Consider the following 19,961-nt stretch of genomic DNA (forward strand, 5'->3'; position numbering starts at 1 on the left):
TAAATTATCAGGTAACTGTCACCATATACATTCATGGGTGTCTATTTAGACTTCAATTCCTGGGCTGTGAATCATTTTTTTAATTCAGGTAAAATCGACATGTAACATTGTTAGTTTCAGATGTACAACCTAATGATTTTATGTTTACATATATTGTGAAGTGATCATGACATAGGTCTAGTTAACATTTGTCACCAGGGAGTTGAAATTCTTTTTTTCTTGAGATGATAACTTTTTAAGATCTGTCCTACTTATATACTGTGTTTATATACTTTACTTATTTAACTAGAAATTTGTACCTTTTGACCATCTTCAGCCATTTTTTCCTACCAGGGCCACCCCCCTTTTTTAATGAAATGTTATATACATTTATCATGTGTACTTATATAATTGAATTTTATTAATGCTTACAGTAGACAAGTTCAGAATCTTCCCAGCAATAAAACACTATGTCCTTAAAACAATCTAAAAATTATAGGGAGAGATTTGAGTGTGTCATTTTCAGTCTGACGAAAGTTCCAGATGGTAACTAAGTATGAAATTTTAGGAGAAATTTCATCAAAAATAAAGAGATTGAGTTTCTTGGTCATCCAAGAAACTAAAGAAAAAGTGGACCTAGGTAAGAGTGAATTCGCCTGGAGTCAAGCTGATGACAAATTCATTTTGGGTAGTAGAGAAATTGTGGACCATGTTAATGAATTTTGAACATTAGATCTCAGATGTTCTTCATGTGAAATAAGTTATGGAGGGAGATGGACATATTTTAAACTTTTTGATGTGAAAATGCCATATTGCACTGGATTGTGGAAAAGAAAAGCACAAAACAATGTCTTTGCTGGTTTTTAAAAGACAAAATGAATGTCAGAAATTTTAAAATACACAGTGTCTTGGAATAAATTGCATGGAATTTGGATCTGTGCAAGGTGAATATTTCTGTTTGTAGTGATTATGTCTGTTGATCATTTGGTAACAGTGAGATTGGAGAGTACACATACCTTTAAAGTGAGGAATAAGTTTATGGTGAAGTCTTTCATTAAATTGAAGAAGACATAAATAGTCATTTGGAGAGGGGGGAGTCATAAATCCATTTTGTTAGTGAAGAGTATGTGTACTGTATAGTTTCCGAAGGAACAAAGTGGATATTCAGAAATATTTTAATACAGCTCTGTGTGTAATACTATAAAGCTGATTAAAAATATTAAGCATTTAAAAATTAGACAAAACAGTTTGACCTATAAATCTTTTTATGATGGTATCAGCCAAAATTCCTAGCTCAGAGATATATCCCCGTGACAGTGTCCTACAATTCTAGCACCTCTTTGTATGTGAGTGTGTTCCAATAACGCTATTTACAGTGGTTCCGGACTGGCTCAGTTAGTAGTATGTGTGACTCTTGATCTTGGGGTTGTGAGTTCAAGCCTCACGTTAGATGTAGAGATTACTTAAAATCTTGAAACAACTTTTTTTTTTACAAAAAGAGTTTGGGTCAGATTTGGACCTTGGGCCATGGTTTGCCAACCCGTGACCTACAGAAAACCACTGTTAACATTTTGATTTCTTTGCTTACAGATACATAAATGTGTATCTCATATATGTATCTTTTCAAATGTAATCATGCAGTACATATTAGTAATTTTCTAAATTGAAGTGTAGTTGACATACAGTATTACATTAGTTTCAGTTGCACAACATAGTGATTTGGCTACTACATGTTATGCTATTCTCACTACAAGTATAGCTACCATCTGTCATCACACATTATAATACCATTGACTATATTCCTTCTGTTGTACCTTTCACCCCTGTGACTTAGTCATTCCATAACTGGAAGCCTGTATACCTTTCATTCTACTTTACTCATTTACCTATTCTCCCTACTTCCTCCTGTATAGAAACCATCAGTTCTCTGTGTTTGTGGATCTGTTTCTTTTGTTGTTGTTGTTCATTTGCTTTGTTTTTTAGATTCCATATGTACGTGAAATTGTACTTGTCTTTCTCTGACTTATTTCACTTAGCATCATGCTCCCTAAGTCTCTCCATGTTGTAAATGGCAAGGTCTCATTCTTTTCTATGATGAAGTAATATTTGTGTGTGTGTGTGTGTGCATACACGTGTATACCACATCTTCATTTATCAGTGGACACTTGGGTTATTTCCCTATCTTGGCTATTATAAGTACTGCAATTGGGATGCACATGTCTTTACAAATTAGTGTTTTTTTTTCCTTTGGGTAAATACACAGTAGTGGAATTACTGAATCATGTGGTATTTCTATTTTTACTTTGTTGAAGAACCTTCATACTGTTTTCCATAGTGGCTATACCAGTTTCCGTTTCCATCAACAGTGCACAAGAGTTCCTTTCTCTTCACATCTTTGTCAGTGCTTGTTATTTCTTGTCTTTGTCAGTGTAGCCATTCTGACAGTTATAAGGTGGTATCTCATTGCTATTTTGATTTGCATTTCCCTTGATAATTAGTGATGTTGAGCACCTTTTCTTGTGTCTTTTGGCCATCTATATGTTTTCTGCGAGAAAACGTCTGTTCAGGTCCTGTGCCCATTTTTTAATCTGGGTTTTTCTGGTGTGTTGAGTTACATCAGTTTTTTAAAAATATATTTTGGGTATTAATCCTTTATCAGACATATAACTTGTAAGTGTCTTCTTCTGTTCAGTAGTTTGCCTTTTCACTTTGTTGATGGTTTCTTTCGCTGTGCAGAAGCTTTTTATTTTGGTATAGTCCCAATAGTTGATTTTTGGTTTTGTTTCCCTTGCCTGAGGAGACCTGTCAGAAAAATGTTACCATAGCTGATGTCAAAAAGATTACTTGCCTGTGTTTTCTTGGGGAAGTTTTATAATTTCATGTCTCACATTTAGTTGTATAATACATTTTATGGTAATTTTTGTGTATGGTGTGTTGAAGTACTCCAGTTTCACTCTTTTGCATGTAGCTGTCTACTTTCCTACATGATTTATTGAAGAGACTGTTTTCCCATCGTATATTCTTACCTCCTTTGTTGTAGATTAATTGACCATATAAGCATGGGTTTATTTCTGGGCTCTCTGTTCTGTTCTTTTGATCTTTTTTCTGTTTTTGTGGCACTTGTTTTTCTAAAGAAAAGTAGTATGACATAAATCTTTACTTTTAATTTGTATTAGTGGTTCTGGATCTTCCTCTCTTGTAGTTACTAAAAGTAATGGGTAGTTTGAGTAATCAGACATAGTTCAATGATTGTCATTTGTGAGATTTTTATCCTCTGGGTACAGAACTCTGGTTTTTAGTATAATAATTCAGCAACAAAAGAATTCTACCTTTAATATTTTCTTTTCTAGGTGCCGAAGGCCCTAATGAAATGCAGTCCAAAAAAGCCTCAACCGTATCGGATGAAGAAGTGTTGCACCCTCCCTTATCTAGTTTTTTGTCTAAGAACAGAACATCCTTTGTTGAAGACAGTGAGTAGTAGTGTGTTGTTAGTGAGTTAGAAACAATAGTTAGTTCCTGGAACAATTTCTGTTGTTATTAGCCTTTTTACTTTTGTTGCTTTATATGATTTATATGTTGATTTATATGATTCTATACTTTATATGATTCTTTTTGGTTTTACATGATCATATGGTTTTTTGGTTTTTTTTTTACATGATCTTTTTGGTTTTACATGATCATATCTGTAAATGTTTGCTATTGTAAGCTCTGATTTCTTAAATGTTTTTTGGTTGCATGTTTTACATCCACTGTTTTATTATCTAACGTTTTCTTAAAGACTTTAGTACAGTATGAGTCTCTAATACATTAGTATATGAGTTGGTGGTCTTCAAATTATTAGGGAATGATAAAATGCAGTAATTTGAAAAATATTCTCATTTCTTACTGTTCTCTCTGGGATTTTACTTAGTATTACATAAAATCATTGTTAATGTCTAACAAGTTTTATAACCTGTGGACGAACCATAATTTATGTAGCTATTCTTCAAGTCAGTTAGGTTTTTAGTATCTATAGGTATGTGTATATATTAAATGATGTATTTCTTAGAGTTTCATCTTATTGTCCACTTTATTTTTGCCAACCAGTGGAAATTCCTTCTGTGGATGTGATTCCAAGTGCTAGGAAGCTAGGGGAGCCTATTCGATCAGCTATTCCTTTACATCCACCCTACCACCCTTCAGAGCCTCGAGCACCCTGTCCCATAGGAAAAGAATACTTGCGTTCAAGTCACATCTCCCCTGCCATGAATTCTACTGGAGAGGACACAGCATTTTCTGTGGTAAGTGGAAAAGCTTCCTTATAATTAGATAGAAGTCTCTAGATTTAAGGAGGTCTCTGCTAGAACAATAGTCAGGGATACCCCGCTAATTAGAACACTGTACTTCTGAAATTTTACCTCTGCATATATCTGCATGTTCTGACTCTAAGGCAGTAGGGATGATTATATAAAAAGGCAAATATTAAAAGCTAACATGCATTATGTGTTTATTTTGTATCATGCACAGTTGTAGGTATTATACAGGTATTGAATAATTTACTCCTCACAGTAGCTGTGGGGTAGGTATGATTTTTATTTCCCATGGGGAAGCTGATATAAAGAGATTAAATATTTTGTCTCAGGTCGTACACAGCAACTGTAGAGTCAGGATTTGAACTTGGTATTCTAGTTTCAGAACCCATATTCTATGTCCTTAGTTAAATCACTTAAACTTTTGTAAGTATAAGAAACTATAGGGGCACCTGGATGGCTCAGTTGATAAGCGTCTGCCTTCAGCTTGGGTCATAATCTCAGGGTTCTGAGATCGAGCCCCACGTCCGGCTCCCTGTTCAGTGGAGAGTCTGCTTCTCCCTTTCTCTCTCCCTCTGCCTCTGTCCCTGTTTGTGCATTCTCTCTCTCTCTCAAATAAATAAATAAAATCTTAAAAAAAAAGGGGGGGGAAGGGATGCCTGGGTCAGTTAAGTGTCTGCCTTCGGTTCAGGTCATGATCCTAGGGTCCTCGGATCAAGTCCTGCGTCAGGCTCCTTGCCCAGCAGGGAGCCTGCTTCTCCCTCTGCCTGCTAATCCCCCCTGCTTGTGCACACGTACATACTCTGTCTCTGTCTCACCCTAACAAATAAATAAAATCTTAAGAAAAAGTATGAGGAACACTCATTCATATTCCTATTACAGTGTGAACTGCTATTAATACCTTGGCCTATTTGCTTCCACTCTTCTTTAAAAAAAAAAATCCCTTTTTGGTTTTTGTTTTGTTTTGTATTGTTTTGTTTTTAAGATTTTATTTGTTTATTTGACAGAGTACAAGTAGGCAGAGCAGCAGGCAGAGGGAGAGGGAGAAGCAGACTCCCCACTGAGCAGGGAGCCCTATACGGGACTTGATCCCAAGATCATGACCCGAGCCGAAGGCAGCTGCTTAACCGACTGAGCCACCCAGGCACCCCAAAAATCCCTTTTTGTAAAGTTATCCTGTCCCTATCCTAGAAATGAACAGCTAGGGATATGCAAAAGGTAAATTTGTGAACAATGATACATTCACATTATTAAAAATTCAAACAGTGCATAAAAAGTGCAAAGGTGAAATAAAGATCATTAGCATTAGGTGGCTATATTCTTTGAAACATTCTGTGCATCTATTTCAGATAGGAGGGTGGATAGCTAAAAGGGATCATAGATTAATGGTTACACTTGGGAGAGTTTTAGGGGAGGATGGTAGAGCTATTGATTGCTGGTAATATTCTATTTCCTAACCTGAGTGGCATGTAAGTGGGAATATTCATTTTGAGATAATACTTGACCAGGACATTTAAACTTCAATAAAAATTTTAAAAATGTGATTGTATTATAGTTGATATTTACTAAAAAGTGTTTAATTTTACTTTGGTAGAAGAGAAAGGTAAGTGCAATTGAGAGATTCTTAAATACCAAATGCTTCTTCATAAGATTTCCTCTGAGATTAAGAAATAAATTATTAAATGAGTTGCCTGGGTGGCTCATCTGCCTTCAGTTCAGATCATCATCTTGGGGCCTAGGATCAAGCCCCACATCGGGCTCTGCACTCAGTGGGGAGTCTGCTTGGGGATTTCTCTCCCTTTTCCCTCTGTCCCTTCCCCACTGCATCTCCCCACCCCCTGCACACTTGCACCTGCTCTCTCTCAAATAAATAAATAAATTTTTGAAAAAGATATTGTTAAAAACATTGAGTTTATATTCATATTTTAGAAGATTTTATCTTTATTTCGATTTTGGACAGTTTCTGTTGACTTTTTAATACCAAAGAGAATGATTTTTTTTTTTTTTTAAGATTTTATTTATTCATTTGACAGAGAGAGATCACAGTAGACAGAGAGGCAGGCAGAGAGAGAGGGAGAGAGGGAAGCAGGCTCCCTGCTGAGCAGAGAGTCCGATGCGGGACTCGATCCCAGGACCCTGAGATCATGACCTGAGCTGAAGGCAGCGGCTTAACCCACTGAGCTACCCAGGCACCCCCAAAGAGAATGATTTAATACACTTGTGATTTATTCATTTTTTTCATTGTCCACGTGTAGCTATAGCCCCTAAATTTTCATATTTGAGAACACCTCACCTGCTTTTATATTTGAATGGCTTCCTGACCCACAGTTTTTATCTGAGTACAAGTTTATAGACATTGCTCTTCCATTCCTTTGGTATTAAGGATCAAGAGAGTATTTGACAATTTTTTTATTATTTTTTTTTTTGAGAGAGCGAGCATGAGCAAGGTGTGGAGGGGGGAGGAGCAGAGGAAGAGGGAGAGAGAGCAGCTTAAGCAGGCTCCACGCCCAGTGTGGAATCTAAAGCGGGGCTCAATCTCCTGACCCTGAGATGATCTGAGCCAAAATCAAGAGTCAGATGCCTAACCAACTGAGCCAACCCAGGCACCCTGACAAATGTGTTTTTAAAAAAGTAAAACAGGGGTGGAAGAGCATGCGACTCCTGATCTCAGGGTCATGAGTTTGAGCCCTGCCTCAGGCTCAAATGTTGGGTGTAGAGATTACTTAAATAAATGAAAAAACTTTAAAAAAAAGTTAAACATGGAGAATAAAGGGACTGAGCTTTGTGCCACAGGTTCCCCCCCCCAAAATGTTTCTATGTGCCATCTTTTGTAGCTTTTTCAAATCAACTCTCTTTTGTTTTTAATAGGAATCAGATAATAAAGTTCTCTTAACTTCTAAGTTGCCTAAAGATAGCAAACAGGAAATGTGTTCAGCTCAGATCCAAGGCCCTAGGACAAGGAAGTTTCCCAAAGGAAAAAGGTAAACATTATTGCAGTCTGTTTTCAGTCCCTTTGCAAAGGGATTTGAAGAAAGCAGTATACTCTCCATACTTAGCTCTGAAGACCAGTATGAAATTTGTTAAAAGCATGCATTATAGCATATTTGGCTACTTAAATGTCACATGGTCATTTTATTACAGATATGAAAGCAGACCTGCAGTCTCATCCTGGGATTCAGTCCTCTCCCAGAGGCCAAGAAAGAGGTTAACAGAACAAGAATTACATTCAGTTTCCGAGAAACTCTCTCAACGGCTCTCTGAACTAGATTGGGCAAGTCTTTTTTTTTTTATCTATATTGAGTTTGCCATAGTTGGTGAATATTTAAGTGATCTAATTGAAGATGAATGCTAAGCTAAGGCCCTAAAATTAGTTGTGTCTTAGTTACTGTGAAAATGTTCCATAAATCAGGCCGGTAGGACATAGGATGAGAAGTCATCTCTTACTTAGCCTTTCATGATATAACCAAATTTGGTATGGATTTATCCTGATTTTTATTTAATTCTGATGAAAACTAATGATTTAAGTGATTACATTAAAATCTTTATTTTAGATACATCTAGGACAGATTTGGTATAAAATTAGATTTTGTGTAAAATTAGATCCCTTGATCCTCACAAATCCAGTATTACAATTTGATGGTATCGTTGAATAAATGTATTAAATCCTTTTGTGATTTACTATAAAGTTTATTGAAACTGAATAGTCCATAGCACTGATATATACCCTTCAAAAACTAAATATGCATAAGCATCTGAGAGTTATTAGTACCTAATTATGAGAAGAAGCTTTTTTTTTTTTTTTTTTTTTTTTTTTTTTTTTTTTTAATTTATTTATTTGACAGAGAGAGAGATCACAAGTAGGCAGAGAGGCAGGCAGAGAGAGAGGGGGAAGCAGGCTCCCTGCTGAGCAGAGAGCCCGATGTGGGGCTCGATCTCAGGACCCTGAGATCATGACCCGAGCCGAAGGCAGAGGCTTTAACCCACTGAGCCACCTAGGTGCCCCGAGAAGAAGCTTTTTAAAGATTCTACTTTTCCAACTTGTATTCTGCTGAAATCAGTGAAAGATGTTGAAAAGTATTTTCTCAATAGATGTTAAAAAGTGCCCTGGGTGATCGAATTAAAGATAAGACTGACTATGAAGAAGACGGTATTGGACACGAAGAGATGGAGAGTAGGAAGGATGAAACCTTGTCTCAGCACAGTGACAGCATCATGGAGTATGGGCCGAAGAAGCGAAGGCCAGGTACTTACCCCAGAGAAGCCAGGATAAGGATGTCCGAGGGATCCGTTTAGGGACCTCTATTTGTTTATGACTGGGTTTCTTATTTTAAATATTTCAGAAATACGTAAAAGGTGAAAAATAATAATACCTATATCTTCACCACCTAAAAGCAGATGCTAGTAATTATATATGCTTTACACCTTTTGAATTTAAAAATAAGAGTTGAAATCCCCTCTGTCCTCCCCACAGTCCATTTTCCCCCTCCTTCCAAGAAACAACTCTGTCAAAGTTTATATCTTTTATCCCCGTTTTTATTTTGTTATTTTATTCAGATACAATTGACATACAACATCGTATTCACTGAAGGTGTACAGTATAATGATTTATTTATAGGTTGATTGATATTGATATAAATGATTGCCTCAGTACATTTAGTTAACATTTATCACTTCACATAGTTACAAGTTTTTTTCTTAAAACTTTTAAGATGGGATTTTTTGCAACTTCCAAATATGCAATATGTTAACTCTAGTCACTACGCTGGACATTATATCCCCAGAACTTACTTATAATTGAAAGTTCGTACCTTTTGACCACTTTCACGCCCACCTCTGGCAACCACCAGTCTGTTCTCTGTATCTATGAGTTTGGTTTTTTTAGATTCCACATATATATGAGGTCATACATTATTTGTCTTTTTCTGTCTGACTTAATGTCACTTAGCATGAGGCCCTCAAGGCCCATCCATATTGTCACAGATGGCAGGATTTCCTTTTTTTCCTATGGCTGAATAATATTCTTTTATGTATTTTTCTTCATCCATTTATCTGTAGATGGGCATTTAGGCTGCTTCTGTATCTTGGCTATTGTAAATAATGCTGCAGTGAACATGGGGGTGCATGTATCTTTTAGAGGTAGTGATTTCTTTTCACTTCTGGGTACCCAGAAGTAGTATCACTGGCTCATATGGTACTTCTAATATTTTGAGTGACCTCTGTACTATACTACATAGTGGCTGCACCAATTTACATTCCCCCTACCAGTGTACAAGGGTTCCCTTTTCTCTCCATTCTCTCCAACTCTTGGTATCGCTTGTCTTTTTTATCATAGCCATTATTCTAAACCTGTAAGATGACATGTCATTGTGATTTTGATTTTCATTTCCATGATGATTAGTGATGTTGAGCCTCTTTTCGTGTACTTTTTTTTTTTTTTTTTAAGATTTATTTATTTATTTGACAGCTAGAGATCACAAGCAGGCAGAGAGGCAGGCCAAGAGAGAAGGAGGGGAAGCAGGCTCTCTGCCGAGCAGAGAGCCCGATGGGGGCTCGATCCCAGGGCCCTGGGATCATGACCTGAGCTGAAGGCAGAGGCCCCAACCCACTGAGCCACCCAGGAGCCCCTTCATGTACCTTTTGGCCCTTTGTAGGTTGTCTGAGGGAAACTATCCAGTTTCTCTGCCCAACTTTTAATTGGATAGTTTTTGGGTTTTGTTGTTGTTGTTTTGCTATTGAGTTATATGAGTTCTTTATGTATTTTGAATATTAATTCTATATCAGATATCTGATTTGCAGATATTTTCTCCTGTTAGGTTGCCTTTTCATTTTGTTGATAGTTTCCTATGCTGTGCAGAAGCTTAAAATTGTCCCATTTGTTGATTTTTGCTTTTGTTGCCTTTGCTTTTGGTATCAAATCCAAAAAAATCATTGCCAAGACCAATGTCAAGTAGCTTACCTGCTGTCTTCTTCTAGGAGTTTATGGTTTCAAAGATCTTACATTCAGATCTCTAATTCATTTTGGTTGATTTTTGCATATGGTGTAAGATAGGTTATAGTTTCATTCTTTTGCATGTGGCTGTCCAGTTTTCCCAGTCCCATTTATTGAAGAGACTCTGTTTTCCCCATTGTATATTCTTGGCTCACTTGTTGTAAATTAATTGACCGTATACGTATGGGTTTATTTCTGGGCTCTGTATTCTGTTCTGTTGATCCTATGTGTCTTTTGTGCCAGTACTATATTGTTTTGACAGTATAACTTTGTAATACAGATTGAAATCAGAAAGGGTGATGCCTTCAGCTTTGTTCTTTTTCAGGATCACTTTGGCTCTTTGGGGTGTTTTATGGTTTCATACCAATTTTGTGATTGTTCTCTATCTGAAAATACCATTGGAATTTTGAAGGGATTACACTGAGTCTAGATGAATTTGGGTAGTATGGGGATTTTAACAATATTAATTCTTTAAATCCTTGAGCATGGAATATCTTCCCATTTATTACTGTCTTCTTTCATCAATGTCTTAAACAGTTTCAGTATATAGGGCTTTTATTTTCTTGGTTAAATTTATTTGTAGGTATTCTTTGTTAAGTTATCATTCAAGTATAGTTAACATATAGTGTTAATTACTTTAAGGTATCTAGTATAATGATTCAGTAATAATGCTGTACATTTCTCAGTGCTTATCAAGATAAGTGTACTCTTAATCTCCTCTGTTTTACCCATCCTCCACCCATCTCCCCTCTGGCAACCTCCGGATCTCTGTATTTGAGTCTGGGTTTTTTTTTTCTTTTTTTGTTTCTAAATTCCACATGTGGGTGAAATCATTTCTCTTTTTGATTTTTTTTTAACTTATTATTCTACTCTCTAGGTCATCCATGTTGTTGCAAATCAGAAGATTTCATTCTTTTTTTTATGGCTGAGTATCTTTTAAGCAATTGTAAATGGGATTGTTTTCTCTTAGCATATAGTTCTTAGCATAAAAAAAGCAACTGATTTTTGTATACAGATTTTTATATCCTGCAACTTTACTGAGTTCGTTCATTCTAACAGTTTTTGGGTGGGGTCTTTAGCGTTTTCTGTAACTACTGTAGTGTCATCTGCAAATACAGAGTTTTATTTTTTCTTTTTCAATTTCAATGCCTTTTTTTTTTTTAAGACTTTAAGTAATCTCTACACTCAACATGGGGCTCAAACTCACAACCCTGAGATCAAGTCATATGCTCCACAACTGAGCCTGCCAGGTGCCCCTGAATGCCTTTCATTTCTTTTTGTTACCTAATTGCTCTGGCTAGGACTTCCACTACTGTGTTGGATAAAAGCAGTAAGAGTAGGTAGGCATCCTTGTCATGTTCCTGAAATTAGAAGAAACACTTTCAGCTTTTCACCATTAAGCACAATGTTAGCTGTGGGCTTATCAAATATGGTCTTTATTATGTTGAGGTATATTCCCTTTATACCCAGTTTATTGAAAGTTTTTACCCTGAATGGATGTTGAATTTTGTTAAATGCTTTCTCTACATCTGTTGAGATGATCATATGTTTATCCTTGATTTTGTTAATGTGTCACACTGATTTGTAGATGTTGAACCATCTTTGCATTGGAATAAATTCCACTTCATGATGGTGTTCATGATTCTTTCACTATACGGTTGAATTCACGGGATTTTCGGTGGGCCAGTTGGTTAAGTGTCCAACTCTTGCTTTTGGCTCAGGTCATGATCTCGGGCTAGTGAGATCAACCCTGGCATTGGGCTCCATGCTCAGCAGAGTCTGCTTCTCTCTCTCTGCCTCTCCCCCTGCTCATGCACATACACATACTTTCTCTCTCTAAAATAAATATATAGTTATACACACACATGTACACACAGTTGCATTCATTTGCTAATATTTTGTTGAGGACTTTTGCATCTATGTTCATCCATATTTATTTTGCATCAGTATTCATCATTATGCCTGTAATTTTGTTGTGCTGTCCTCTCTAGTTTTGGTATCAGGGTAATGCTGGCCTTCTAAAATGAGTTTGGAGCTATTCCCTCCTCTTCCATTTTTTGGAAGAATTTTAGAAGGATTGGTATTAATACTTCATTTTTTTTTAAGATTTTTTTTTATTTATTTATGACTGAGAGATCGTAAGTAGGCAGAGAGGCAGGCAGAGGTGGGGGGGTGGGGAGAAGGCTCCCCGCTGAGCAGAGCGCCCGATGGGGCTCGATCCCAGGACCCTGAGATCATGACCTTAGCCGAAGGCGGAGGCTTAACCCACTGAGCCACCCAGGCGCTCCAGGTATTAATTCTTCTTTAAATGTTTGGTAGAATTTACCAGTGATGCTGTCTGGTCCTGGACGTTTTAGTTTCTTGGGTGGTTTTTGACTATTGACGTAATCTTACTTGTAATTAGTCTGCTCAGATTTCTGTTTCTTCATGATTAATTCTTGGTAGGTTTGATGTTTTTAGGAATTAACCCATTTCTTATAGGTTGTCCAATTTGTTGGCATAAAATTGTTCATAGTAGCTTATGATCCTTTGTATTTCTGTGGTATTAGTTGTAATGTCTCCTTTTTAATTTCTAGTTTTACTTATTTGAGTAAAATTTTTCCTTGATTAAGTCTAGCTAAAGATTTATCTCTATTTTATCTTTTAAAAACAAGCTGTTAGTTTCATTGGTCTTTTCCCCTTTTTTGGTGTTTGTTTCATATATTTCTGTTCTGATCATTGTTATTTCCTTTCTTGCAACTTTGGGCTTCTTTTGCTTTTTTTTTTTTTCCCTAGCCCCCTTAAGGAGTAAAGTTGGGTTGTTTGAGATCTTGTTTCTCTTTTTTTCTTCCAATTTTATTGAGATAGAGTTGACATACAGCACTGTGTATGTGTACGTATGATGACTGGATTTACATATTTTGTGAAATGATTACCAATAACTAATTAACATCCATTATCTACAGATACAAGAAAAAGCAAAAGTTTATTTTTCCCTTGTGTTGAGAACTCCAAAGATCTACCATTACTTTCAAATATGGCAGAGTTACCTATAGTCATTATGTTGTACACTATATTCCTAGTACTAATTCATCTTATAACTAAAATTTTTTACCTTTTGACCACCTTTATCAAATTCCTCCCCTCACCTGCCTCTGGTAACCAGAAATCCAATATTTTTTTGTATGAGTTTGCCCCCCCCCCCCCCCGCTTTTTTAAAGATTCCAGTTATAAGTGGTTTCGTATAGGTCTCATGTAGACCCTACATATAAGTGAGATGATACAGTAATTTTCTCAAGGTCCATATCCATGTTGTCACAAATGACAGATTTTCTTCTTTTTTTTAATTGAATTTATTTATTTGCCAGAGAGCACAGCAGGGGGAGCAGCAGGTAGAGGGAGAAGTAAGCTCCCACTGAGCAAGGGGCCTGATGCAGGACTCAATCTGAGGACCCTGGGGGATCATGATCTGAGCCGAAGTAACCAAATGAGCCACCCAGGCACCCCAGATTTTCTTCCTTTTTATGAATGAATAATTCATCCATCATTAGACACTTAATGTGTCCATATCTTGAGTATTGTAAATTCTGTTATGAACACAGGATAGGAGATAATCTGTACCCCAGTGTTTTTGTTTTCCTTGAATATATTCTAGGAGGTAAAATTGCTGTATCATATGATAAATTATATTTTTAATTTTTTGAGGAACTTCTATACTCTTTTCTATGGTGCCTGTACCAATTTACATTTCTACCAACAGTGCACAAGGGTTTTCTTTACTCCATAGCCTCTCCAGCTCTTTTTATTTCTAGTCTTTTGGTGATAGCCATTCTCACAGCCATTCTAACATTCTAATAAAGTGGTATTTCACTGTAGCTTTAGTTTGCATTTCTGTAATGATGAGTGGTGTTGAGCACTTCTTCGTGTACCTGTTGGCTACTTGTAAATCTTCTATGGAAAAATGTCTATTCCATTCCTCTGTCCGTTTTTAAATTTGATTATTTGGCTTTTAGCTATTGAGTTGTAGGAGTTCTTTATATATTTTGGATATTAACCCTTTATCAGATCTGTAATTTGGAAATATTTTTTCATATTCCTGAAGCTTTCTAGTTTGATGTAGTCACACTAATTTTTTTTATTTTGTTGCTTATACTTTAGGTGTCATATATCTTGTTTTTTAATATATGCATTTATCACTATGAACTTCCATCTTAGAACTGCTTTTGCTACATCCCATAAGTGGGTCTTTTTTTTTTTTTTTTTGCCTGTTTTATTAAACAAACGGGTTCTGTTTTATTTTAGAGCAAGCTTGTGTAAATAGGGGGTGGTGGGAGAGGGAAAGAGGGGAGAGAGCATTCCAAGCAGGCTCCACACCAAGCATGGAGCCCTATGCAGGGCTTGATCCCACAACCCTGAGATCATGACCTGAGCTGAAATCAAGAGTTGGACACTTAACTGACTGAGACACCCAGGTGCCCACTACATCCCATGGTTTTTGATATGTTTTATTTCCTTTTCCATCTGAAGATTTTTTTTGATTTCTCCTTTGATTTTTTCTTTGACCTTCTAGTTGTTCAATAGTATATTGTTTAATCCTTATATATTTGTGAATTTCCCAGTTTTCTTCTTGTAAATGCTTTCTAATTTTATGCCATCGTGTCAGAAAAGATGCTTGATATGATTTCAATTTTCTTAACTTTATTAAGATTTGTTTGGTGGCCTAACATATGATTGGTCCTGGAGAATGTTCCTGTATGCTTGCAAAGAATGTATATTCTGCTGCTTTGGGATAGAATGTTCTGTAAATGTCTATAAGTGTCTGTTAAGTGTCGTATTACTATTTCTCCTTTCTATTTTAGGTTTATTAATATTCACTTTACATATCTACATACTCCTGTGTTTTGTGCATACTTAGAAATGTTACATACTTCTTATGATTTGTCCCTTTTATTATATAATGATCTTTGTTTCTTGTTACAATCTCTGTCTTAAAGTCTGTTTTGTCTGATAGAAGGATAGCTACCATACCTTGCTTTTGGTTTCCATTTGTGTGAAATATCTACTTCACTTTCAAGCTGTGTGTATCCTTAAAGTTTGAATCTTGCAGTCAGCATGTAGTCGTGTCTGTTTTTTTATCCATTTAGCCACACTCTTTTGATTGGAAAATTCAGTCCATTGACTTTTAAAATAATTATAAGTGTCAGCTTAGTGTTGCTGTTTTGTAATTCCTCTTTTCTCTTGCTTTGTGATTTGATGATTTCCTCTATGCTTAGACTTCTTTATCTTTTGTGTATCTGTTATAGGTTTTTGCAGACCTATAGTAGATTTGCAAACCTAAAACCTAAAGCCTATATAAAACGTCTTCTAGTATTCTAAGTTGGTAACAAATTAGAATGCATACTAGAGTTCTACATTTTTACTCTTCCTGCTTCCATACGTAATTCTTAATGTCATAATTTACATCATTTTACCTTGTGTAGCCATTAAAAAATTGTTATTTTTGCTACTTTTGTCTTTTAACTTTCATGCTAGATTTATATGTGATTTACCCACCAGTTACAACATTGGACTTTTCTGAATCTAACTATATATATTTACCTTTGCCAGTGAGATTTGTACTTTCATATGCTTTCCTGTTACTAAATAGCACCCTCTTATTTAAAGAAGCATCTTAAAAATTTCTTGTAAGGCTTTTCTAGGGTAAATGAACTCTGCTTCAGCTTTTTCTTGTGTGGAAAACTATTTCTCCAGTTCCAAAGGACAATTTTGCTGAGTCAAATAGCTTTTCTTGGCAGTTTTTCTCTTTTAGCACTTTGAATATATTGTGCTGTTCCCTTTGGACCTGAAAAGCTTCACCTGAAAAATCTAAGGATAGTGGTATGGGGGTTTCCCTTGTACATAACAAGTTGTTTTTCTCTTGTTACTTAAAAGATTCTCTCAAATTAAATTTGACTGTTTATTTATAGTGTGTGTTAGTGTGGGGTCTTTGGATTCATCTTATTTGAAAGTTTCTGGGCTTCCTGGATCCGGATGTCTGTTTCCTTTACTCAGGTTAGGGGAGTTTCCAGCCGTTATTTCTTGAATTGGCTTTCTGGCTTTGTTTGCTCTCTTCTCCTCCTGGGACCCTTACAGTATATGTATTGGTCCACTTGCTGGTGTCCCACAAATCCCTTAAGCTATCTTCACTCTTTTATTCATTTTTCTTTTTGCTCCTCTGTCTAGTTAAGTTCCACAGTTCTGTCTTTGAGTTTGCTAATCTTTTCTTCTGCTTCATCTAGTCTGTTGATCCCCTGTATTGAATTTTTCAGTTTAGTTACTATATTTTTTAATTATGTGACCGTTTGATACTTTCTTATGTTTTCTCTTTGTTGAGATTCTCATTTTGCGCACAGATGGTTCTCCTGATCTTGGTGAGCATCTTTATGACCACCACTTTAAAGTCTTCATCAAGTTAGAGTCCTTATCTCTGTTTCACTAAGGTTTATTTGACTTTATCTCATTCTTTTGTTTAGAATGCATTCTTCTTTTTCTTTTTTTTCTGTCTCTGTTGGCCCCTGTGCACTAAGTAAAACAGCCACCTCTTCCAGTTTTAAAGGAGTAGTGCCTGTCCCTAGCTCTTGGGTGTCTGAAACCTTTGGGATAGTCCAAACTGCCGCCTTTGATCTTAATGGCTCCCAACAGATGAGGGTGTGCCAAGGCCCATTTCAGTGTAGGTTTTTTTCTCATTCACCTGAGGTATAGGAGTCTTTCAGCTAGTTTCTGGATTCCCTTCTGAGGGAATTGTTCCATGTATAGCTGTAGATTCAGTGTGTCTGTGGGAGGAGGTGCATTCAGGAGCCTTTGTATTGCCATCTTAAACTGGAACCTTCTCATTTCTGTTTTTATATGGTAACAGCTCATATTTACTTATAAATGATACTGTGTTATACTGCAACTTTTTTCTGTTAGTGTTTTAAAAATCTGTGTTGATATTTACAGATCCAGTTCATTCATTTTTATTAAGTTCCACTTGTATGAAAATATGTATCACCATTTCCTCTATTGAAGGACATATAGGTTGCAAAAGTGTAGTTATGAAAAGTAAAAACAATGAACAACCTGTAACATGGGCAAAGATTTCTCTAGAATTTTAGGCCACCTGGCTGGCTTAGTTGTAGAGCATGGGACTCTTGATCTCAGGGTTGTGGGTTGTAAGTTCGAGCCCCATGTAGGGAATAGAGCTTACTTAAAAAAGAAACGAAAAAAGTTTCCATAGGCTCTACATCTAGTAGAACTGCCTTTTACTACAAAAATATTTTTTTTTCTCTTGATTGTTTCATCTTCCTCCCCTTAAACTTTCCCAAGTAATTGCTAGGTAAGCCTCACCTAGTAACCTACATGTTTCCCTTCTATACACATAAACATATCCCATTTTGAAAACTCACTGTAAGTCAAAATGTTATTTTCATTGGATCTTCAATGAAAAGAATACATTATGAATGTCATAAAAACATTTAAAATCAGTTGTGCAAGTCTGTTTTTCTTAATATCTTACTTTTTTAATGATTTATCTATTTTACAGAGAGAGGAGGCAAGTAAGCCAGGAAAAGGGCTGAGGGAAAGGGAGAAAGCATCTCAAGCAGACTCCCCACTGAGCCTGGAGCAGGACACCAGCTTACTCTTAGGACCCTGAGATCCTGACCTGAGTCGAAACCAAAAGTTGGATGTCCAAGGGACTGAACCCCGCAGATGCCCCAGTCTTATTATTATTATTTTTTAAAAGTAATCTCAGTGCCCAACATGGGGCTCAAACTCATGACCCCAAGATCAAGAGTTGCATGCTCCACTGACAGACCAATCAGGCACCCCCTTAATATCTTATATTTGAAATGAATTCGAAAGATTTGAATTAAAAGAGTGAAAAAATAAAAAGCTTAGGGAAATTTGAATTCTATGGGAAGGTTTATCTATAAAGATATCAAACTAATTTTCTTAACCTTAGAATTACTCACTTTTCTGAAAAGGCATGGAGTCTACCTCTACACAACTAGTAGATGCCCAAGTACAACTAAAAACAGTGGAACGTAAAACTGTTTATGAAGTGACTTGTTAGATCTCTTAGGCAGTATGGAATTAGGGGTAACTTAACTACATAAGGAAAAATTGGGACTACTTAGAAAATGCTGAATTATGTTAACCTTTTCTTCTAAGCATGCTGCTTTATAAGGGTAAGATGTAGATGTACTTATATCCTACCTCCTTAGGACCTAGGTAGGTGTAAAAGGATAGCAGACATACGGCTTCAATGATTTAACATTTTCTTTCTCCAGCACCACTTCTTTCCACTTAATTCCACATGTTGCTCCATTTTCAACCCAAAGTTGAAAAGAACCTAAGTACTTTTTTGAGACTGTATACCTTTGTGTGTATTGGTCAGACTAAACATTACAAATAAATACAAATTAGTTAGGGGCACCTGGGTGACTCAGTCAGTTAAGTGTCTGCCTTCGGCTCAGGTCATGATCCCAGGGTCTTGAGATTGAGCCCCACGTCTGGCTCAGCAGGGAGTCTGCTTCTCTCTCTGCCCCTACCCCCACTCGTGTGCATGCTCTCTCAAAAATTTTTTTGAAGATTTTTTATGTATTTATTTGACAGAGAGAGAGATCACAAGTAGGCAGAGCAGCAGGCAGAGAGAGAGGGGAGAGCAGGCTCCCTGCTGAGCAGAGAGCCCGATGCGAGGCTCGATCCCAGGACCCCCGAGATCATGATCTGAGCCAAAGGCAGAGGCTTAACCCAATGAACCACTCAGGTGCCCCTCTTCTCAAATTTTTTAAAAAAAATACAAATTAGTTTCAGGAAAGAGTACGTTTAGCACATTCACAGTCATTCTTTTTGGTTTTGGTAATTTTACTATTTGATTTCCAACTTAACATTTCTGGCTCTATAGGAACTAATGGTACATGTCTCTTCCATGTTTTAGGACTTTCCATGCATAGAAAGCCACCCTACAGATCTCATTCGCTCTCTCCATCTCCAGTTAACAAAAATACACAGTTCCATATAGAGAGAAAACGTCAGCGAAAGCCAAAAGAAACAGATATTCGCCAATTCCAAGCAAAGGTACATCCCATCTTTGATTATGATTGGATAGCAGGCAATACCGTTTACCTTCAACCAAATACTACAGTGAATGTCCTACTGATTAAAGGCTTCAGGTGCATTTAATATTGTCGAACTGAGTGGATGGTAGGAGATTATGTGACATAGCTTTTATGCCCCCCTCCCACCTTTATGGAACACAAGATTTATACTTGTGATACTCTAAGAAAACTAACCTTGTCAGATATAACCCAGTACTCAGCGGATTCAAAAAGAGTAGATCAGTGTGGGTTGATATTTTCAGAGAGTGCTTCAGAAAGGATGAGAATTGGAGGTGGATTAAAAGTGATAGGCTAGTTGAGTTTCAGGTAGGATTAAAGTGCCGAGACAGGAATGAGAGGAGGTGGTTAAGATTCAATATGGAGAATGTATGATTACCAAGGAAGGCTTTCTGCTGTGGAATAGGGATTTTGAAATGCAGATTAATTTAGAACATGTACATTGTTTGCTATAGTATGTTTTATGATAGTGAAAAACTAAAATTAATTCAAATGTCTTATAATAACATGTAATTTCCATTCAAGGGACTATGAAAGTAATAAAACCAGAGAACAAAAAATGCATTTTTGGGTTATGTCCCAATTACA

The 19,961-nt window shown here is 36.5% G+C and overlaps 1 protein-coding gene across 1 annotated transcript in view; it reads left to right on the forward strand.

Moving 5' to 3' along the window:
• CEP95 (centrosomal protein 95) overlaps positions 1 to 19,961 on the forward strand; it is a 47,534-nt gene that overhangs the window by 20,447 nt on the left and 7,126 nt on the right. Inside the window, exons 7-12 of the mRNA XM_080826724.1 lie at positions 3,330 to 3,449; positions 4,066 to 4,259; positions 7,137 to 7,249; positions 7,410 to 7,539; positions 8,358 to 8,511; positions 19,196 to 19,335. Of these exons, the coding sequence (XP_080682850.1) occupies positions 3,330 to 3,449; positions 4,066 to 4,259; positions 7,137 to 7,249; positions 7,410 to 7,539; positions 8,358 to 8,511; positions 19,196 to 19,335 (851 nt within the window). The remainder of the gene's footprint in view (positions 1 to 3,329; positions 3,450 to 4,065; positions 4,260 to 7,136; positions 7,250 to 7,409; positions 7,540 to 8,357; positions 8,512 to 19,195; positions 19,336 to 19,961) is intronic.

This window comes from Martes martes (assembly GCF_963455335.1).
Source record: "Martes martes genome assembly, chromosome: 16".
In the NCBI taxonomy this organism is placed as follows: domain Eukaryota; kingdom Metazoa; phylum Chordata; class Mammalia; order Carnivora; family Mustelidae; genus Martes; species Martes martes.